Source organism: Crocodylus siamensis, chromosome 8 (genome assembly GCF_052110815.1).
Source record: "Crocodylus siamensis isolate JL-2025a chromosome 8, ASM5211081v1, whole genome shotgun sequence".
NCBI lineage: Eukaryota > Metazoa > Chordata > Crocodylia > Crocodylidae > Crocodylus > Crocodylus siamensis.
This window is the reverse complement of record NC_143402.1, coordinates 79,181,679-79,196,876: the sequence shown is the minus strand read 5'-3', so window position 1 is coordinate 79,196,876 and position 15,198 is coordinate 79,181,679. Positions and strand designations below refer to the sequence as shown.

Here is a 15,198-nt window from a genome sequence, read left to right as displayed (position 1 = left end):
TTCAGCCTGGCTCTGCCTAATCAAATTAACAAAGTCTTTTTTGATTTTCAATTATCTTCTTTGCTGGAACACTTTATCCCGAGCTCCTGCCATGCGCCGACAAGCCCCGACTAACAATGAAGGTGCTCGCCGGCTTCGCCCAGGCACGGTGACCATGGCCATCCCCAGCCCGCTGCCCCTGGACACGCAGGATTAGCAAACCCCCCGTCTCTCCTGGACGCGTCGCCAGGACACCTCTGCCCAAGCCAAGGCAGGAGCTCGGGCCTGCTGACTCCCCACTCCCAGGGGTGGGTATCAGAGCTGGGGGGCTCTTTTCTGTGCCGGGGATGCCCTGCATCGCCCCCTCCGCAGCAGCAAACCGGAGCAGAGGGTCTATTCCCAAAACCCCAGAGACAGAGGGCAGGGGGAGGGGGCCACGGTGCTGGTGGAAGAGGTCAAGCAGGAGCCCAGCGGGCCCTGGCAAGGCCCCAATGGCAGGTGTGACAAAAGGTGACTGGCGGCAGAGCCCAGAGCGGCGTGGAAACTTTAAAGAAGGAACCGCAGCAGCCCCCGCAGGTGCAGACAGACCAGCCCTGGGATGGGATGCGGGGGCACCGGCTGGCCGGCAGCGAGGACGCCAGAGCACGGCTGCACGTGCGTGCAGGCGCATGCACAGAGCACGGCTGCCCACGCGGGCAGGCGCATGCACAGAGCACGGCTGCCCACGCGTGCAGGCGCGTGCACAGAGCACGGCTGCCCACGCGTGCAGGCGCGTGCACAGAGCACGGCTGCACGTGCGTGCAGGTGCGTGCACAGAGGAACGGGAGGGAGCACAGCGCAGGGCACAGCCGGGCACCGCTGCAGCAGCCGGGGAGGGGTGCAAAGCACGTTCCTGGTAGTGCGGAGAGCCCCCGTCAGTGACAGCCAGCCCTTGCCGAGAGTCCTCGAGGAGCCGAGGCACGGGGCAGCTCTGCAGCGTGATCTGCCTCCCGCGCAGCCGGCCTCAGGCCCGGCACTGCTCCACTGGCTCCTGCAGCAGAGCTTTGGTCAGCCAGGCCCTGGGGGCCGGGAGCTCCCCGCAGCTGGGAGGAAACATTACGTGCTGATGGCAGGACAGCATGTCTCCAGTGATGCTCATTTAATTAAAAGAACATTGAGGTTGCTCAATTACCCGGCAAGCACGCATCGGGAGCAGGGGCACCCCCCGGCGAGGGGGCCTGCGGTCAGGGGCACCACTGCCTGCCTTTGCCACACAGGGCACCCCCTCCCCATCCGCCCCCGTGCTGGGAGCAGAGGCCCAGCCTGCTCCTAGCCAGCTCCCCGCCGCAGCGCCCGGGTGCGATCACTGCAGCGAAGCTTTATTGGGTTTCCACGGCTCTTTATTAAACCAGGTCCATTGGAAACGCTTTTAATTTCTATTGATCGCCAGGTTATTGCAGCTGCTTCCTCCAGCCCGGAGTCATCGGGGGCCCCCGTCTTCCTGCCAAGCCCCGAGCCGCGCAAGGGGCTACGGAGAAAGCGGCGCAGGGCCGGGGCCTGGAGGAGCTGCGCCGGGTGCTGGGGGCCCTGCGCTGCTAGCCGTCTGCGAGGCTGGGCTGCACGGCGCGGCAGTGCGCTCTAGCGGCTCGCCAGCAGCCACGCACGGCGGCCAGGCCTCCCTGCAGCCCGGTCCCAGGCCGCCCAGGGCAGCACCGTCCTCCCCCGGCCTTCCCTCGAATTGTGCGGCACAGAGCCCAGCATCTGGGAGGGGGCACGGAGAGGGCACACAAAGACCCCCCGCGGGAGAGAACGGGGGGGGCGCCAGCCCTGGGCCGCACGTGTGGGGGCAAAGCCGCACCGGGCTCTGACCGAGGCCACATGCCTCTCTGGGGGTGTCAAAGCTCTGGGCAGCTCCCTGGCACCAGTGCTGCCTCCTTGCTTGCCCCCAGGATGCCTGGGGATCAGGTACCAGAGATGCAGGAGGCCTCCCCCGCAGGACCAGGCCCCAGCGCTAGCACCTGGCTGCCTGCAGCATCTGATGAAGGGAGGCACGGGCTTGGGGGAAGCGGTGCCCTGGGCAAGCTTGCATTTCGGCACCCTCCCTTTGAGGCTAAGCACGTAGTGGTATTAAGGAAAGGTTCAGAGATAAAGCCCGGGGGGAGCTGCCGGGCTGGATCGGGAGGCGGACTTCCCCGCACGGGAACACGAGGAGCGAGTGCTGCTGGCTCCGGCAGCAACAGGACTCGGAGCCAGTGGCGAGCGCTGCTCCCACCCACCCGCGCCACCCTGGGCGGCAGGCAGCGGCCCCTCCTCATCACCACCGAGCCCCACAGCCGGCCAGCTTCCACCCTCCCGTGTCAGCCGTGCGGCTGCAGGGACAGGCAGGGGCGCAGTCTGGTGGGGAGGTGGAGGCAAGGTGCACGCACGGTGCACGTGTGTGCATGCACATGCACGTGTATATCTCTATGTGGCACTTCTGATCACGGTGCCCTGGGCACTGACACACCTGTAAGACCATCCTCGCGCAGCCCCACAACAGCTGGTGCTTTAAACCTCTGATTTAGTTAGTCTGTGAGGTGCAAATCCTGCCCTGTGCAGGTTCCAGGCTGAGACTTCACTGCCGGCGGCTGAGCGGGCAGCTGCTGCCATCTCCTGGAAGACCGCGGCACCGGCGGGGAGCCACGGGCACCCCTGCCCTCCAGGCCGCTGGCGAGGGGGAGGCCTGAATAGGTGCAAGCAACTGCTAGCGGCGCGGCTGCTTCTCCAGCCCGCTCCCCTCCGGGCTCCTGGGACCTCACGCTTTCCTGCCTGTGCTCCTGAAAAACGAGTCGCAAGCCAAGGCCGCACATGCAGCGGCATCGCCCACCCTCTGCGTACCTACGAGCAGCCGCAGGGAGGAGGCGAGGGGAGGCAGCCGGGCTTGGTGCGTAGCGCCCGCTCGCTGCCAACTCGCAGGGAGAGGAGCTGGCGCTGCTCGCCCCTCCCGGGGGGGCCAGGCCTGGCAGCAGGAGCCCCTCAGAGGGGATCTGGGCACCGGGGGAGAAAATAAGGCACCTGGCACCGAACTGTGCTTCCACGAGCCCGGCTGCGAGCGAGGGACCAGGGCTCGAGACAGCCGGTAAGAAGGGCGATGCCTGTGCCGTTGCCTACGGTGCTGGACGCAGACACAGCATCGCCTGCACCCCTGCACCGCCACACGCGGCCCTTCTGCTCGCTGCCAGCGGCCTGGAGAGCGCAGGCACCCGAAGCCTTGTGCCGCTAGCGGCCTCCTGCCCAGCTCGCAGAGATCCTTGCCCGTGCAGCTGGTTCCCAAGCGGCTGATACCCGCTCCTCACCCCACCTTGCAGCACAGAGACCCCTGCCACCAGGCCCTGGCTGGCCGGAGGAGCTCCCCGTGCCCCCGGGAGCCTCCCTTCACAGCGAGCTCAGCTGGGACTCACGGCAGGGCAGGTGCCAGGAGGAAGCAGCTACGAGGTGCTTGGAGCAGAGGGCACCTGCTGCTTTGCAGACAAAGCTGTGTCCCCCTGTTAATCCCCCTGCTGCTCTGAGCACTGGGTCAGGCAAGGGGCTAGAAGGGTCTGGGGGATTTCTCCAGCCTGCAGCGGGTGCAGGGAGGACACCGGTCCCCGTCGCCGTGGGCAAAGGCAGCGCTGCCCTGGCCCAGGCTTCCCCGGCGCGTGCTCCAAGCAAGGGCTGCTCCGGGCTTGGCAGATGCTGGGAGCAGACGCCTAATGGAGGCCATCTGCCGCATTTCACGGGGAAGATTACTCACATGCGCTGGGACTTTAATTTAATCAGCTGGCACCAGGCGGGCCACGGGCTGTCATGTGAGCAGGTGTGAGCAGGGCCCGCTCGGGGCAGGGGAGTGCGTTTTGGCACTGGGCACGACACCCGCGGGGCACTCGGAGCGACAGCCAGAGGCCAGTGCGATGCTGGCATCATGGGGATGCTCAAGACATCCCGAGCTCTCTGCCATGTCCGGGGGCTTCCACCCGCGGCCAGGGGCGTGCAACCAAAGCCACCATGGCACGCACAGACCCTTTGTGCAGAGCGTGAGAGACCAAGGGGGCTTTGGGGATGAGCCGGCTGATGCATGCTCGGTGCTGGGACCGCTGGTGTCTGCACCTGGGGATCCTGAGCCCTGGCAAAGGGATGCCCAGTGCCTGCCTGAATTTGGCCCGGCTCCCTGTTAACCAACATTTCCCCCGGCTGGGAAGGAGGTGCAGGGGGGTCGTGAGCCGATTCAGACCCCTGCCCTGGGGAGCCCAGGGCCCAGCTGCACAGGGAGGACTCGTGGCGGGGCTATGCATGGGACGACGCTGCTCCCTGGGCCTCCCATTTCCTCATGCATCAAACAGCAGAGCTGCGAGCTGCAGTGCGGGTCTGATGCGGACTCTCATGCCAGCCATGCCGCTGGCCCTGTTAACACCCAGCTGCCCCAGACCCACCACCCCAGACCGGTGAACCCTCCTGCGCCCTGCCCTGGCTCTCACTGCTGGAACTGCCTGGCTCGTGCTGCCCGGCTGTTCACACGCGAACGGATGCTCGCGAGATAAGTGCGTTTGGTGAGCCGGGTGCGGGACACACTTTCCAAGTTGCAGCCCAGCAGATGAGGCATCTCGCTACCAAACTCCTTCAGCAGCTCTTCAGAAGCTGGCAGCTCCTGTGCATTTCCATCTAGGTCCCCGGATCCACCCGGCCCAGTGCAGAGACGCACAGGCTATGCGCCGCGGCAAGCTGGCCCTGACCCTCACGTCTGCCACGCGTGGGCCGTTTCTTAGGAAACGTGACCCCACTGCCAGCCCTCTGGCGCGGTCCGAGCCCTGCCTTTCGCCTGGCTGGAGCCGCTGCAAGCAAGTGGGGTGGACTGAGGACCTTTCCTGGCTGCGGGCCCTTCTCTTGATCGTGTCCCTTCAGAGCAGGTTGGAGCATCGAAACCGTAAGAGAGCACGAACCTGCGAGGGGCCCGGGCCCGCGTCACCCTGGCACTGCAGTGGGACCAGCGCACGCTGCGCTGGTGGGAGAGGAGACGGTGCAGGAGAGGATGAGAAAACTGCTCGGACCTCCCCAGCTCATTCCCAGCCCGGTGCCGGCCAGCCTAGTCCTCCGGGACCTCCTGCAGTGCCACGATAAAGACCTCACCGTGTACTTTCACACGCGACCAAGCTGGTGAAACGGCGATTTTTGCCACCATTTCATGACGCGCATCTAGGCAACGCATAAGGTGCACAAACGCCGCAGAGCTCCCGCTGTCCGGAGGTGTAAGCCGGGATGGGTAAGCCAGGCCGTCGCACGGGTGTGCGTGCACAGGGCGGGAGCCTGACCAAGCCGAGCTCCTCCCGACCACGCGAGCCCCCCCTGGAAGGAGAGGTGCCACGTGCGGGCAGGCAACGAGAGCCAGGGAGCCCGTAGCAGGGACGGGGGCAAGCTCACCTCTTCAGGCGGGGCTCCGGGGATGGAAAGGAGGGGCCGGGGGGAGCCGGAGCCGCCTGGCAGCCGCTCGCGTGAGTTTGCACCTTCTTTGCCGGCGCGGAAGGAAACAAACGACCTGCAAAGGGAACGGGACGCGGTGACTCATTGCTCCTGATGCGCGATGATGGCTTAATTATTTTCCTAACTGGGGAGAGAGGCTTGCTGACAGCAGGTGCAAATTAATTCTCCACTGTTTTAGGGAGCGATTGGCCCAGGACAGGCGGAAAACCGGAAAACCTCATTAAATCGGGAGCCGGGTGGAATCAATGGAGCAGGGAGTTTGTTTGCACGAGGCTGACGGATATTAACGATTCCCGGCGCCCGGGCTCCCCGCGGGAGAGCCGAGCCGTCTCCGCACCCGACCCCCAGACGGGCCCTGACAGCGAGCGCAGGCCGCGCCGGCTCGGGGAAGCCCGGGGCTCCCAGGGGACGCTGCAAACAGGCTGGCAGCCAGCTGTGCCAGTCCCACGACTGATGCCGGGTGCCTGCTCCAGACGGATGCCCCCGGAGGGAGACGCAAAGCAGCAGCCGAAGCCTGGGAGCTGTCAGCGGAGCCCAGGCCCGGGGCAACGGGAGCGTCAAAGGGTCTGCGCCCCCGAGCTCACAGAGGGGGGCCTCGGGGCCGTCTGCCCCAGGCCAGCTGCAGCAGCGAGACCCTTTCAGCTGCAGGTACCTCCATGGGCACCCGCACGGGCATGCACGCGCCCTGCTCTCCTGCACGGACCTGGCACCCCCCGGATGGCGGGAGCATCCCAGGCAGCCCCCAGCCTCAGCTCAGCCATCAGGAGGGAAGAGTTTGCGGAGCGGTTGCCACAGTAACGTAGTTAGCCGTTTCTGGCCGGATCCCAGCATTTTGTTCTCCCCCCGCCCCGCCGGGGTCTCGCCCGCCTCCTCGGGCGCCGGCCCCTCCTGGCTGCGCGACCCGGTGCGTGCACCTGTCCCCGGCGGCTCGCAGCGAGGGCCCGGTGTGCCGGGGGTTCAGGGAGCCCTGCCATCGGTGCCCTGGTAGGGAGGGAGCGCTGGAAAGCAGGCCGCCACGGTGGGGCCACCGCTGTCCGAGCTGCCTTTCCCCGGGGGTGCAGGACACGGCGAAGCAGGCGGGTTCGCTGCACGCACCAGGGCGATGCCGCTGGAAATGCCCGGCTGCAAGAGCTCAGCCTGTTGCGCTCGGCCCCAGGGCAGTGCCAGGGAGTGGCTTTGTGTCCCTGGCTGCTACCTGTTAACCGCGAAGACCACCAAGCGCCGGACACCAAGAAGACTCCTTTGACCCCTCCTTTTACTCAGCTGATGTTTTTTATAGCATCAGTCGCCCAATGCAGCGGCAGCTGGCTTTTACTTCATCCTCCGCTGAGGACGTTGCGTCTGGACCTTCTCTGGGCTCCTGCAAGGGGCCCAGAGGACTTCAAGCAACGCCGGCCGCCATCCAGCAGTGGTCCACAGTTCCTGGCGGTCCGAGGCCGCGATGCCTGCGGACATCCAATAGTCCCAGGACTTGGGGACATGGGCTCTACCTTCAGCGGCTCTCGGGGCATCCACCGGGCCTGCGATCTGCAGCTTCCTGCCCGGGCTGGCAGAGGCCGCTCCGGGGTGCCTCAGAGGTCCCGGCTGTCCATCACGCAGCGACAGGCTCTCATGCCAACGCGTCCCCAGCTTCCCGGTGCTACGGCTTAGCAGACCTTGAAGCCAACAAGCACATTCAGCCCTCAACCCCCCCCGAGTCGCAGGAGGAATCAGGCAAGGCCACGGCACAGGAGACTGCTGCTTTCAGCCATGCGGGCCAGGTCACGGGGCTGATTTTGGGGCCAGGTGGTGCAGATCCAAGCCTGCGGGGAGATGCGTGGTGGCAGGGGGCAGACGCCCCCTCCTGCCGGGTCTCCCTGTGCCGCTCCGTGCACGCGGTGCGGGTGCAGCCCAGCTTGCACCTCTGCTGCAGCGGTGCCGTCCCGCGGGCCGGCGTCCTGGCCATCTGCTTGCACCCGGCTCCCTCCTCTCCCCAGCTTTGGAGCTGCACCCGCGTCGCTGTGCCCCTGCCTGCCTGCTGCCCCGACGCCCGCTGCTCACCGTGCCTGGGGAGAGGGCCCGGATTGCTTTCCATCCATCTGTTTCTCCCATCGTTAAATCCCTTCCTCCTCCTCCTCGGCGTTTGGGATTACACAAAGGCTGATATATTCCCAGTCCTGCACAAGTGCGATTAATTAACAAACATCCCCTCTAGCCTGCACGTGTAATAAGATGCCTCCGCGAGCCATTACCAGCCAGGGAGGTGAGCTAGCCCCCCTTACCCATTCGTGGCAGGGCCAGCTCACTTCCCTGGTTTGTAATGCCGGCGGGGCAAGGCCCTTCCTCTCCCAGCCCCACTGTCGGTCAGACACAGCACGTGGCACTGGGGTTACTGCACAGTGCGGGCAAGGGTCAAGCCTGGGCATCCCCTTAAAGGAACCAGCCCCGCACCCTGGGCCAAGAAACCCAGCACGTGACGGCAACCTGGGGGTGAGAACGGTCCCCAGCGGGCACAGACCTGATCCGGATGTAAAGCCCCCAGGCAGTCCCAGGGCCCAACACTCAGGCCTGGCAGGGACCGCCCGGGCAGCCGCCAGGAAAGCACTTCCTAGGGACCAGGTTTCCAAAGCCAACGCTACCCACGCAAGTACAATGCAGGACGATGCATGTCTCGTGGCACATGAGCCAGATGCGGGACAGCTGTTTTACCAGCCACGACCGGACCGCAGTCATCAGTCCGGCTGCAAACTGCCCTCCTGAAGGTTATCACCCGCCCCGATTCCTTCCGACGCGGGCAGACCCCACCGCCCCGGTGGGGCAGCTACCGGGAGATTGCCATCTGACGCTCTGGCAAACGTGCCCCGTGGACACGAGCAGCACGTGCCAAGCAATAGCTGCATGCGCGGAGGGGCTCCGCGCCACGGTGCCAGCCAGTCCCAATGCAAAGGCAGGCAAACTTAGGGGAGCCCTTTGCCACTACTACCCACCTCGCCGTCGTTAGCAGAGAGCTAGGCGACGGTGGGGGCACACCAGGCCTGGGTGGGGGCCCTGGCAGAGCTGCGCCGGGGCAGATTGCACAGCAGATGCCTGCCTTTCAGTGGTGCTTTCAGCCAGTCTGTTTCCTGGGCACCAGCCATCACTTCAGCAGCCCCATCCAACGCCCTCGTCTTCCGGGCACCTTCCCCCGGCTCCCGAGCCCCTCCGGCGAGAAGCGGGCCCTTCCCTTGCAGGCGCGGCGGTGCAGCCTCGCGGCGCGGGAGGAAAATCGCAGTAAACAAAGTGGCTGTTGCTGTGGAAACCATTAAAAATAGCTCCCCCGCGCTCCCCCCTCCGCGCCGGGTCTTATACAGCTGGGCCCCTTCATTCCATATTATTATTACTTTTTAATTATGAATCATTTCCTCCCTTCTATAGGAAGATGGATGAAAACACCGAACTTTCTAAACGAACCCCCTGTAGGATATATTTCAATATGCAAACGAGGGCAAGCGCTCGCGCTGTCGTGTTTACGCCACCGGGGACGAAGAGATGTCTCGGCGTTAACCCTGCCCGTCCCGCACCGCCTCCTCGCGCCCCTTTTCCCACCCGCCCCCCCGGTCTGCGGCAGAAGGGGCCCGGAGGGAGCAGCGCCAGCCAGGAACGACGCGGGTCTTTGGGGCGCTTATGCCACTGCTCTGTCCCCACCCTCGCCCCTTGCTCACGGTGCCCCCTTCGTATCTGCTCTTCAAGGCAGGGACCAGGTTTCTGGCGGCGGGAGGCATTTGGGGTTCCAAATCGAGGAAGCAGCAACCGTTGCTAAGGCTTCAGACCCCACATGCGGCACGGCGCTGCACGGGGAGGGATGGGGGGAGAGGGGATGGCTGCCCTGCCCTCGCCCTCTTGCTCAGGGGCAGGAGGGAGGGTGCCGGCGAGGAGCAGCACGTAAGTGGCTTGGCTTATGTGGACTTCATGCGGGCCGAGGTGGCCAGATGGAGAGCGCCAGGAACCAACGCGCTGTCCCCAACGCTGCCGTGCCAGCCTACCGCGCCCCTGCCCATCTGCTCGGGCTGTGCCGAGCCGGCCGGCAAGGAAATCAATAAGCGCAGATGGCAAGGTCGCCCTGTGTCCGAGGTCTACTCGCGCAGGTGTCACCGAGCAGAAGAAGAGACCTACCCTGGAGCCACGGAGACGCACAACTCCAAGGCCGCGCCACGTACTAAACCCGATGCAAGAGCCCTTTTCAGATGACAGTTCAACGCTGCGGCGTCCAGGGAGACAGGCTGCTGGGGCACCATCGGGACAAGAGCCCGTGGCATCGGTTCACCACCCTGGCTGCGCTCTCGACGCAGGTTTCCAGTGCATATACCCACCCCGTTCCCATACAGACCCCCATGCACCCGGAGGGAGCAGAGCACCCCGTGGCATCGCTGCCTGCAACGCGCAGCTCCCCTGCCAGGATCTGAACTCTGCTACGTGCGGGTGCTGCAGGGGACGGCTGGTTGCAAACGAAAGGCAGAGGGACCCACCCCCGTAGAGCCCCTCACCCGTCACCCTACACTGCCCTCTTCTCCCAGTCTTAGGCTGGTGGCTCCAGAGGTGAATTAATGGATTGCCTTATTTCTGTCCCAGCTTGCCAGGCTTCACCTCCCAGGCCCCAGGTCTCAGTGCGCTTCCGCGCTCACGCTCCCCTCGGCCACCCGGCCGCTTTCAGACGGCGACCAGGCCACCTCCAGCCCCTCCCGTGTACACCGCACAACGGACTGAGCTGAAGCCTCTCCTTCTAAGAGGGGTTTTCCAGGCTTTTCTGAGCCCTTTCCAAGCTTCCTGAAGCGTGGGCACAGAACCCAAGCAACGGTCTCGCCGGTGCCACGCACAGAGACACCGTCCCCGTCCGGCCTATTCTTATCGTACGCGGTCACCCACGCGGGGCATGCCGTGAGCTGCCAGCGCAGCAGCTTAATAGCTCGGGACGCCAGACGAAAGCAGCCTGGATCCAGGCACCGACGCGCCCAGGCTGCAGAGACGTCGCTGTCTTGGGGGACGGGAACTCCCCATCCTTTGGGCTTAAATGCAACAGAGGCCAATGACAGCGACGGTTGCTTCAATTTTTTTCTCAGCATCCAGGGGGACAACCCCTGGAGTGAACCCCACTGGAAACGCTGCCCCCACACCCAAGTGCAGCGCAGCCGCCGTGGTGCCCAAACCCGTTCTCCCAGAGGCCGCGAGGTAGGTGCTGCAGCCGAGCGGAGGGTTTGAGGGAGCTCCCTGCTTGCAAGAGCTTGCTCTGTGAAGGGAACCCGCTCTGCACCCTGGCCTCTTCCTGCACAGGCCGAGGCCGTGCAGCGACCCGCTCGCGGAGGAACGCAGCCGGGGCCGACTGGGCTGGGACCGCGACGAGGCACGAGGCTGCGGGCAGCAGGGATACTCACCGGTCGTGTGGCTCCAGGCAGCAAGCCCACTCCAGTCAGACCTGGGGGAAAGAGACAGGACAGGTTGGAGCTGGGACCCCAAGCCCCCTTCCCTTAGCAGCGAAGGGTTGCAGAGGACAGCTGCCCCCCAGGCCAGGGAAGCCGGGGGGAGTGGGAATCTCCCACCCTCGACCAGCAGGAGCCTGGTCCAGCCATAACAGCATCCCCCCATCACCGCCAGCGGCTGCGCGCGCTCTGCAGACAAACAGACTTCCCAAGCCCTCCATTAAGTGGGGATAATTACAGCTGCCTCCATCAGGGGATAGCCCTGCCTCGGCTTGGGAGGAAGGATCATGGCCCGATCCCACTAATGCTATAAATTAGCAGGGGGCATCCCGATGGCAACAGAGTAATTACCAGCCATTGCACCCCCTCTCCTCCTTGCAGCCTGCCGCGCTCCCTCCCTCTGCCCCCATCATCCTCCCTCTCGGTGCCTGCATCTTTCCAGGCATATGCTGCTGTTAATGGGGCTTCTGTCACTTCGGCTGCTGGCAGAGGCTTTCATCGTGGCAGCCCTCGCGCCACGGCAGAGCAGAGGCTGCCGGCTCGAAACCACTGACAGGGACAAGGTGATGCCAGGAGACAAGGACCGACAGCCGCCACCTCGGGTGGGCACCACGGTGCCCGGCCGCGTCTGCGAGGGGGGACGTGTGGGGCCCGTGTGCGGCCCCTGGGCTAAGCGGCCGTCACGGCATCGCGTGCGCGAGGCTCAGACCAAGCACAGGTCAGCGCGGGGTGGGAGCCGTGTGCGAGGCCCGCGGTGAACGCGCCGACTCCCGTGCAGAGGAGGGCAGAGGGGCCTGGAGCAAACAATATCAAATAAACACCTTTTTCCTTTGAAGCAGCAGGCGAGGGGGAGAAACATGGGGGCACTGACTCCTGCCATTCCTATGGGGATCAGCCCCTCCAACATGGCAAATGCTGGCTGTCCCCTACTCTCGGTCTTAGCCCCATTTTACAGAGAGGGAAACTGAGGCAATACACAGAGAAATGACTTGTAAAGTCCCCAGACAGGGAGCTGGAAATGGGCCCCCCATGGGCTGCCTCTCAGGCGCTGGCGAGCTCAGTGCTTTGCCATTGCGTCCAGCTCATAGACGAGGGACGAGGGACGTGGCCCCTGCGCAGGCCGCATTCACCACAACCTCTCGCCTGCCCAGACCCCGCTCGCTGCGGGCATCAGCAGACCAAGAGGGTCCCGATCACGTGGGGGCCCAGCACATCCAGTGTTGGTCCCCGTGTCCCCAGGGCAAATCCCACCCCTCCCGGGAGCAGGGCGTGGGCAGCACAACAGCAGCGTGGGGCTGGTCACGGCTCCCAGCACCGCCAGCCCTGCTCTGTGTCCACTACACCGGGGGGATCCCTCCCAGCAGGAAGGAGAGGGAGGGGGCGCTGGGCTGCGCAGCTCCGACTCAGCCAAGCCCCAGATGGGACGCAGCGCCGACGCTGTGATTTATTACGTTGGCTTTGCCAAGCGAGGGAAGGTGCGGCGCTCTCGCTGCCCTGGCAGAGCTGGGGGACAGCAGGTCACACACAGCTCCGTGGCCACGTCCCGCCGGGCTGCTTTGCTACCCGCAGAGGGAAGAAACGCCCCGTCCCCAAGTCAACCCCTGTCATCTCGGAGCCTGGCCCAGCCCGCAGGCCACGCAGGGGTGCCCGGGGCTGCGAGAGGGCACAGGGCCCTGAGCCCCCCCCAGCCCTTCAACAACGATTGCAATCCGGTCTCCGGGCAGCTCGCAGGCCCAGCTCCATGTCTGCTCTGCCATGCCCGGAGCTGGCTCCCTGCACCCTCCGACGGTCTCGCCCGGCTCCCGGGGCCGAGGCAGGGCAGCGCACCACCGCGGTGCCTGCAGCTCCTGCGGCCGGAGAGGATGCCAGGGCAGAGGTGCAGCCATCCCGCTGCTCCGCAGCCCGCCGGCCCCGCCCGGGATTCGGCAGCGCGCTGACAAGACGCTTTCGAGCCGCAGCGGTGGAGGGCGCAGGGCTTGGCGGGGGCGCCTGGGGGAGCAGGCGGCCTCATTAAAATAACGAGGCTGGAACGCATGAGAGCCGAGGGGGCCCTCGTTAAGCGCTGCCTGACTGCGCGCGAGATGCAACCGAGAGCCCGGAGAGCACCCACCCCAGCCTGCGACCACGCAAACCCACGCAGGCTGCCGACGCGGCCTGGCATGCATCCGAGCATCCTGCGTGCCCCAGGCCAGGCAGACGGCTCGTGCCCAGCCCCGCGGGCGCCGGGAGGCATTTGGAGATCCCAGGCCCAGGAGGATTCCCCGGGGTTGGGGGCTCTCCTTGAATGTAGGAATAGGGGTGGGAGCAAACAGCCCCACATCACCTGCACGCCGCAGCGATGGTGCCTCACACGTGCCTGAAGACACGGGCCCACGCGCCGTGCCCGCGCTGCTCTGGCTGGTGCGGAGGGGCACCCCCGGGTGCCGAGGCAGTGCCGCAGACATCCCTGCGGTGCCCACATCCCCCGGGGCACATCGCGGTCCCTGCAGCAGCTGCACACCAGGCTGGGCTCAAGCTGTTCCCGGGGAGGAAGGGCACCTGCTCCCATCGCCCCGCTTAGAAACCAGCAGCATCTTCCCCACGCCCTACCTGTCCGTCCCAAGACGTGCCCTGGCCAAGGATGCTGCCCTCACAGCGGGGCATGGCATGCCAGGCCTCCCGCCTGCCCGGGGCTTCTGGCCTACCCCAGGGAACTCAGTCCATGCCGCGCTGCCCCGTCAGCTCCCAGCTGGCTGCCCGCTTTCCCCAGCCATCCCTTTGCAGCACACCCCTGGCCCCTTACCAGACAGCTGCCTGCCTGCCTACCTCCTCGTGCGGCGCGGGCCCGGGCGTGCACTCCCCGCTGCGCTCCCAGGAACACAAAGGGCCTGTTAACTAAATAACGCGGGGCAGGAAGGATGGCGGAGGGGCAGGAGCGCCCGCAGCCAGCACCCGCCTCAATCTCCTGTGCTCTGGGCGGCCGCTCCCCCCTCCTACGCCGTGCACCGAGTGTGAGCGAGTGCAGCCGCGCCAGCTCGCCCCTCTTCACTGCCAAAAAGCGAAAGAGCACAGGGCCTGGCCAGGGGCTTGGGGGAGCCCCCGTCTGACGGCACCTCAGGCTTTGGCAATGCCCAAGGACAAGGCTTTTGGGCAGCTCTGGGGCACGTGCGAGTAAGGCCGTGCAAGGAGACGGCAGCAGAGCTCCAGGCGGCCGCGACCCTAGTGTCTATGGCTCAGTTTTGCTCAAGTGGTCTCTGGAGACTATCAGCCTAGATGGGTCCGAGACTGACCCCCGCACCAGCAAGGACGGTCCTCCCGCCACGGGCCCGGAGCTCACGCGCCACTGAAGCGAACCTGGGAGCGGCCGGCGGCAGGTCGTGGCGCTTGGCAGGCACACGGGCCCGCCGCGAGGAGCCCGCAGTCCGCGCCAGCCGAGGGAGCAGGAAGCAGGGGAGAGCATGGGCCAAACTGCAGGCTGTGCGTAAGGGGTTGGATGGGGCTGGCGGAAGCCTAGACCTCGCCCGGGGGGCGCCGCACCAGCCCCCGGTGCCCCGAACGCCAGATCAGAGCTACCGCCGAGCCCTGCCCTCGCAGCACCGCCATCCCCGCCCGCCTCCGTCCTGCCACGATCTGCATTTCGGCGCTCGCGCCTCCCCTGCAGAGCCGCGGGCTGACAAGGTGGAGGCTCTGCCGGACGAAGCGTCCCCGGGCTGCGCGGCAGGAGCCCGGCGTGATACATCACGGGGATAAAGCCGAGGGAGAGCGAGACAGGCAATCGGCGGAGGCCGGCTGTAAATCTCGGTTCTGATGGGGCCAGAGATGAGCTGGTTCGTTTACGGGGAAGGGAAGGAGGGGAGCGGAGGGAAGAAGCCGATAACAAGAGCCGCGCGGGCCGGATCCTGCCCCCTCGGCCGGCGCGGGGCCAGGCTGTCAGCGAGACAGAGTGGAAGCGCTCGAGCGCATCATTGATTTTTAATAAAAGCTGGTTACACTGGAAATCCAGCACTTAGCCTCGCGGCCTCCGCCCCGCTTGCCCAGGCTTCCCTCGCCCCTACCCTGCGGCCACGGCGTGTGCTCGCCGGGCTGCCTCCCAGCCTCGCGTTTCTGGACGAGACGAGATGGCTGTGGGCACGGGGGCCAGCCCCACTCTGCTCACAGACCCCAGGAGCAGGCCGTCTGCAGGCCCCTGCAAGGCGGGCACATGGTCCTGCCCCCAGTCTACGTGCACGTGCTCCCTCTGCCCTCACGCACGCTGCTACCCCGTGGCACAAAGCCGGGGCCGAGCTGCAACGCCCCAGAAATCGGTGCTCCCTCCCTCCCGTGCCGCCTAGCACGG

At 65.9% G+C, this 15,198-nt stretch overlaps 1 protein-coding gene across 20 annotated transcripts in view; it reads right to left on the bottom strand.

The window, feature by feature from the left end:
* RBFOX3 (RNA binding fox-1 homolog 3) overlaps nt 1-15,198 on the bottom strand; it is a 147,057-nt gene that overhangs the window by 75,414 nt on the left and 56,445 nt on the right. For 13 of the 20 annotated variants that reach the window (XM_090059625.1, XM_090059639.1, XM_090059635.1 and 10 more), the window contains one exon: nt 10,839-10,879. The exons of the other annotated variants lie outside the window; for them this stretch is intronic. Coding sequence is in view for 1 of the 13 variants with exons in the window: in XM_090059636.1 (XP_089915762.1) it covers nt 10,839-10,879 (41 nt within the window). In the remaining 12 variants the exon portion in view is untranslated. The remainder of the gene's footprint in view (nt 1-10,838; nt 10,880-15,198) is intronic. 20 annotated transcript variants of the gene reach the window in all.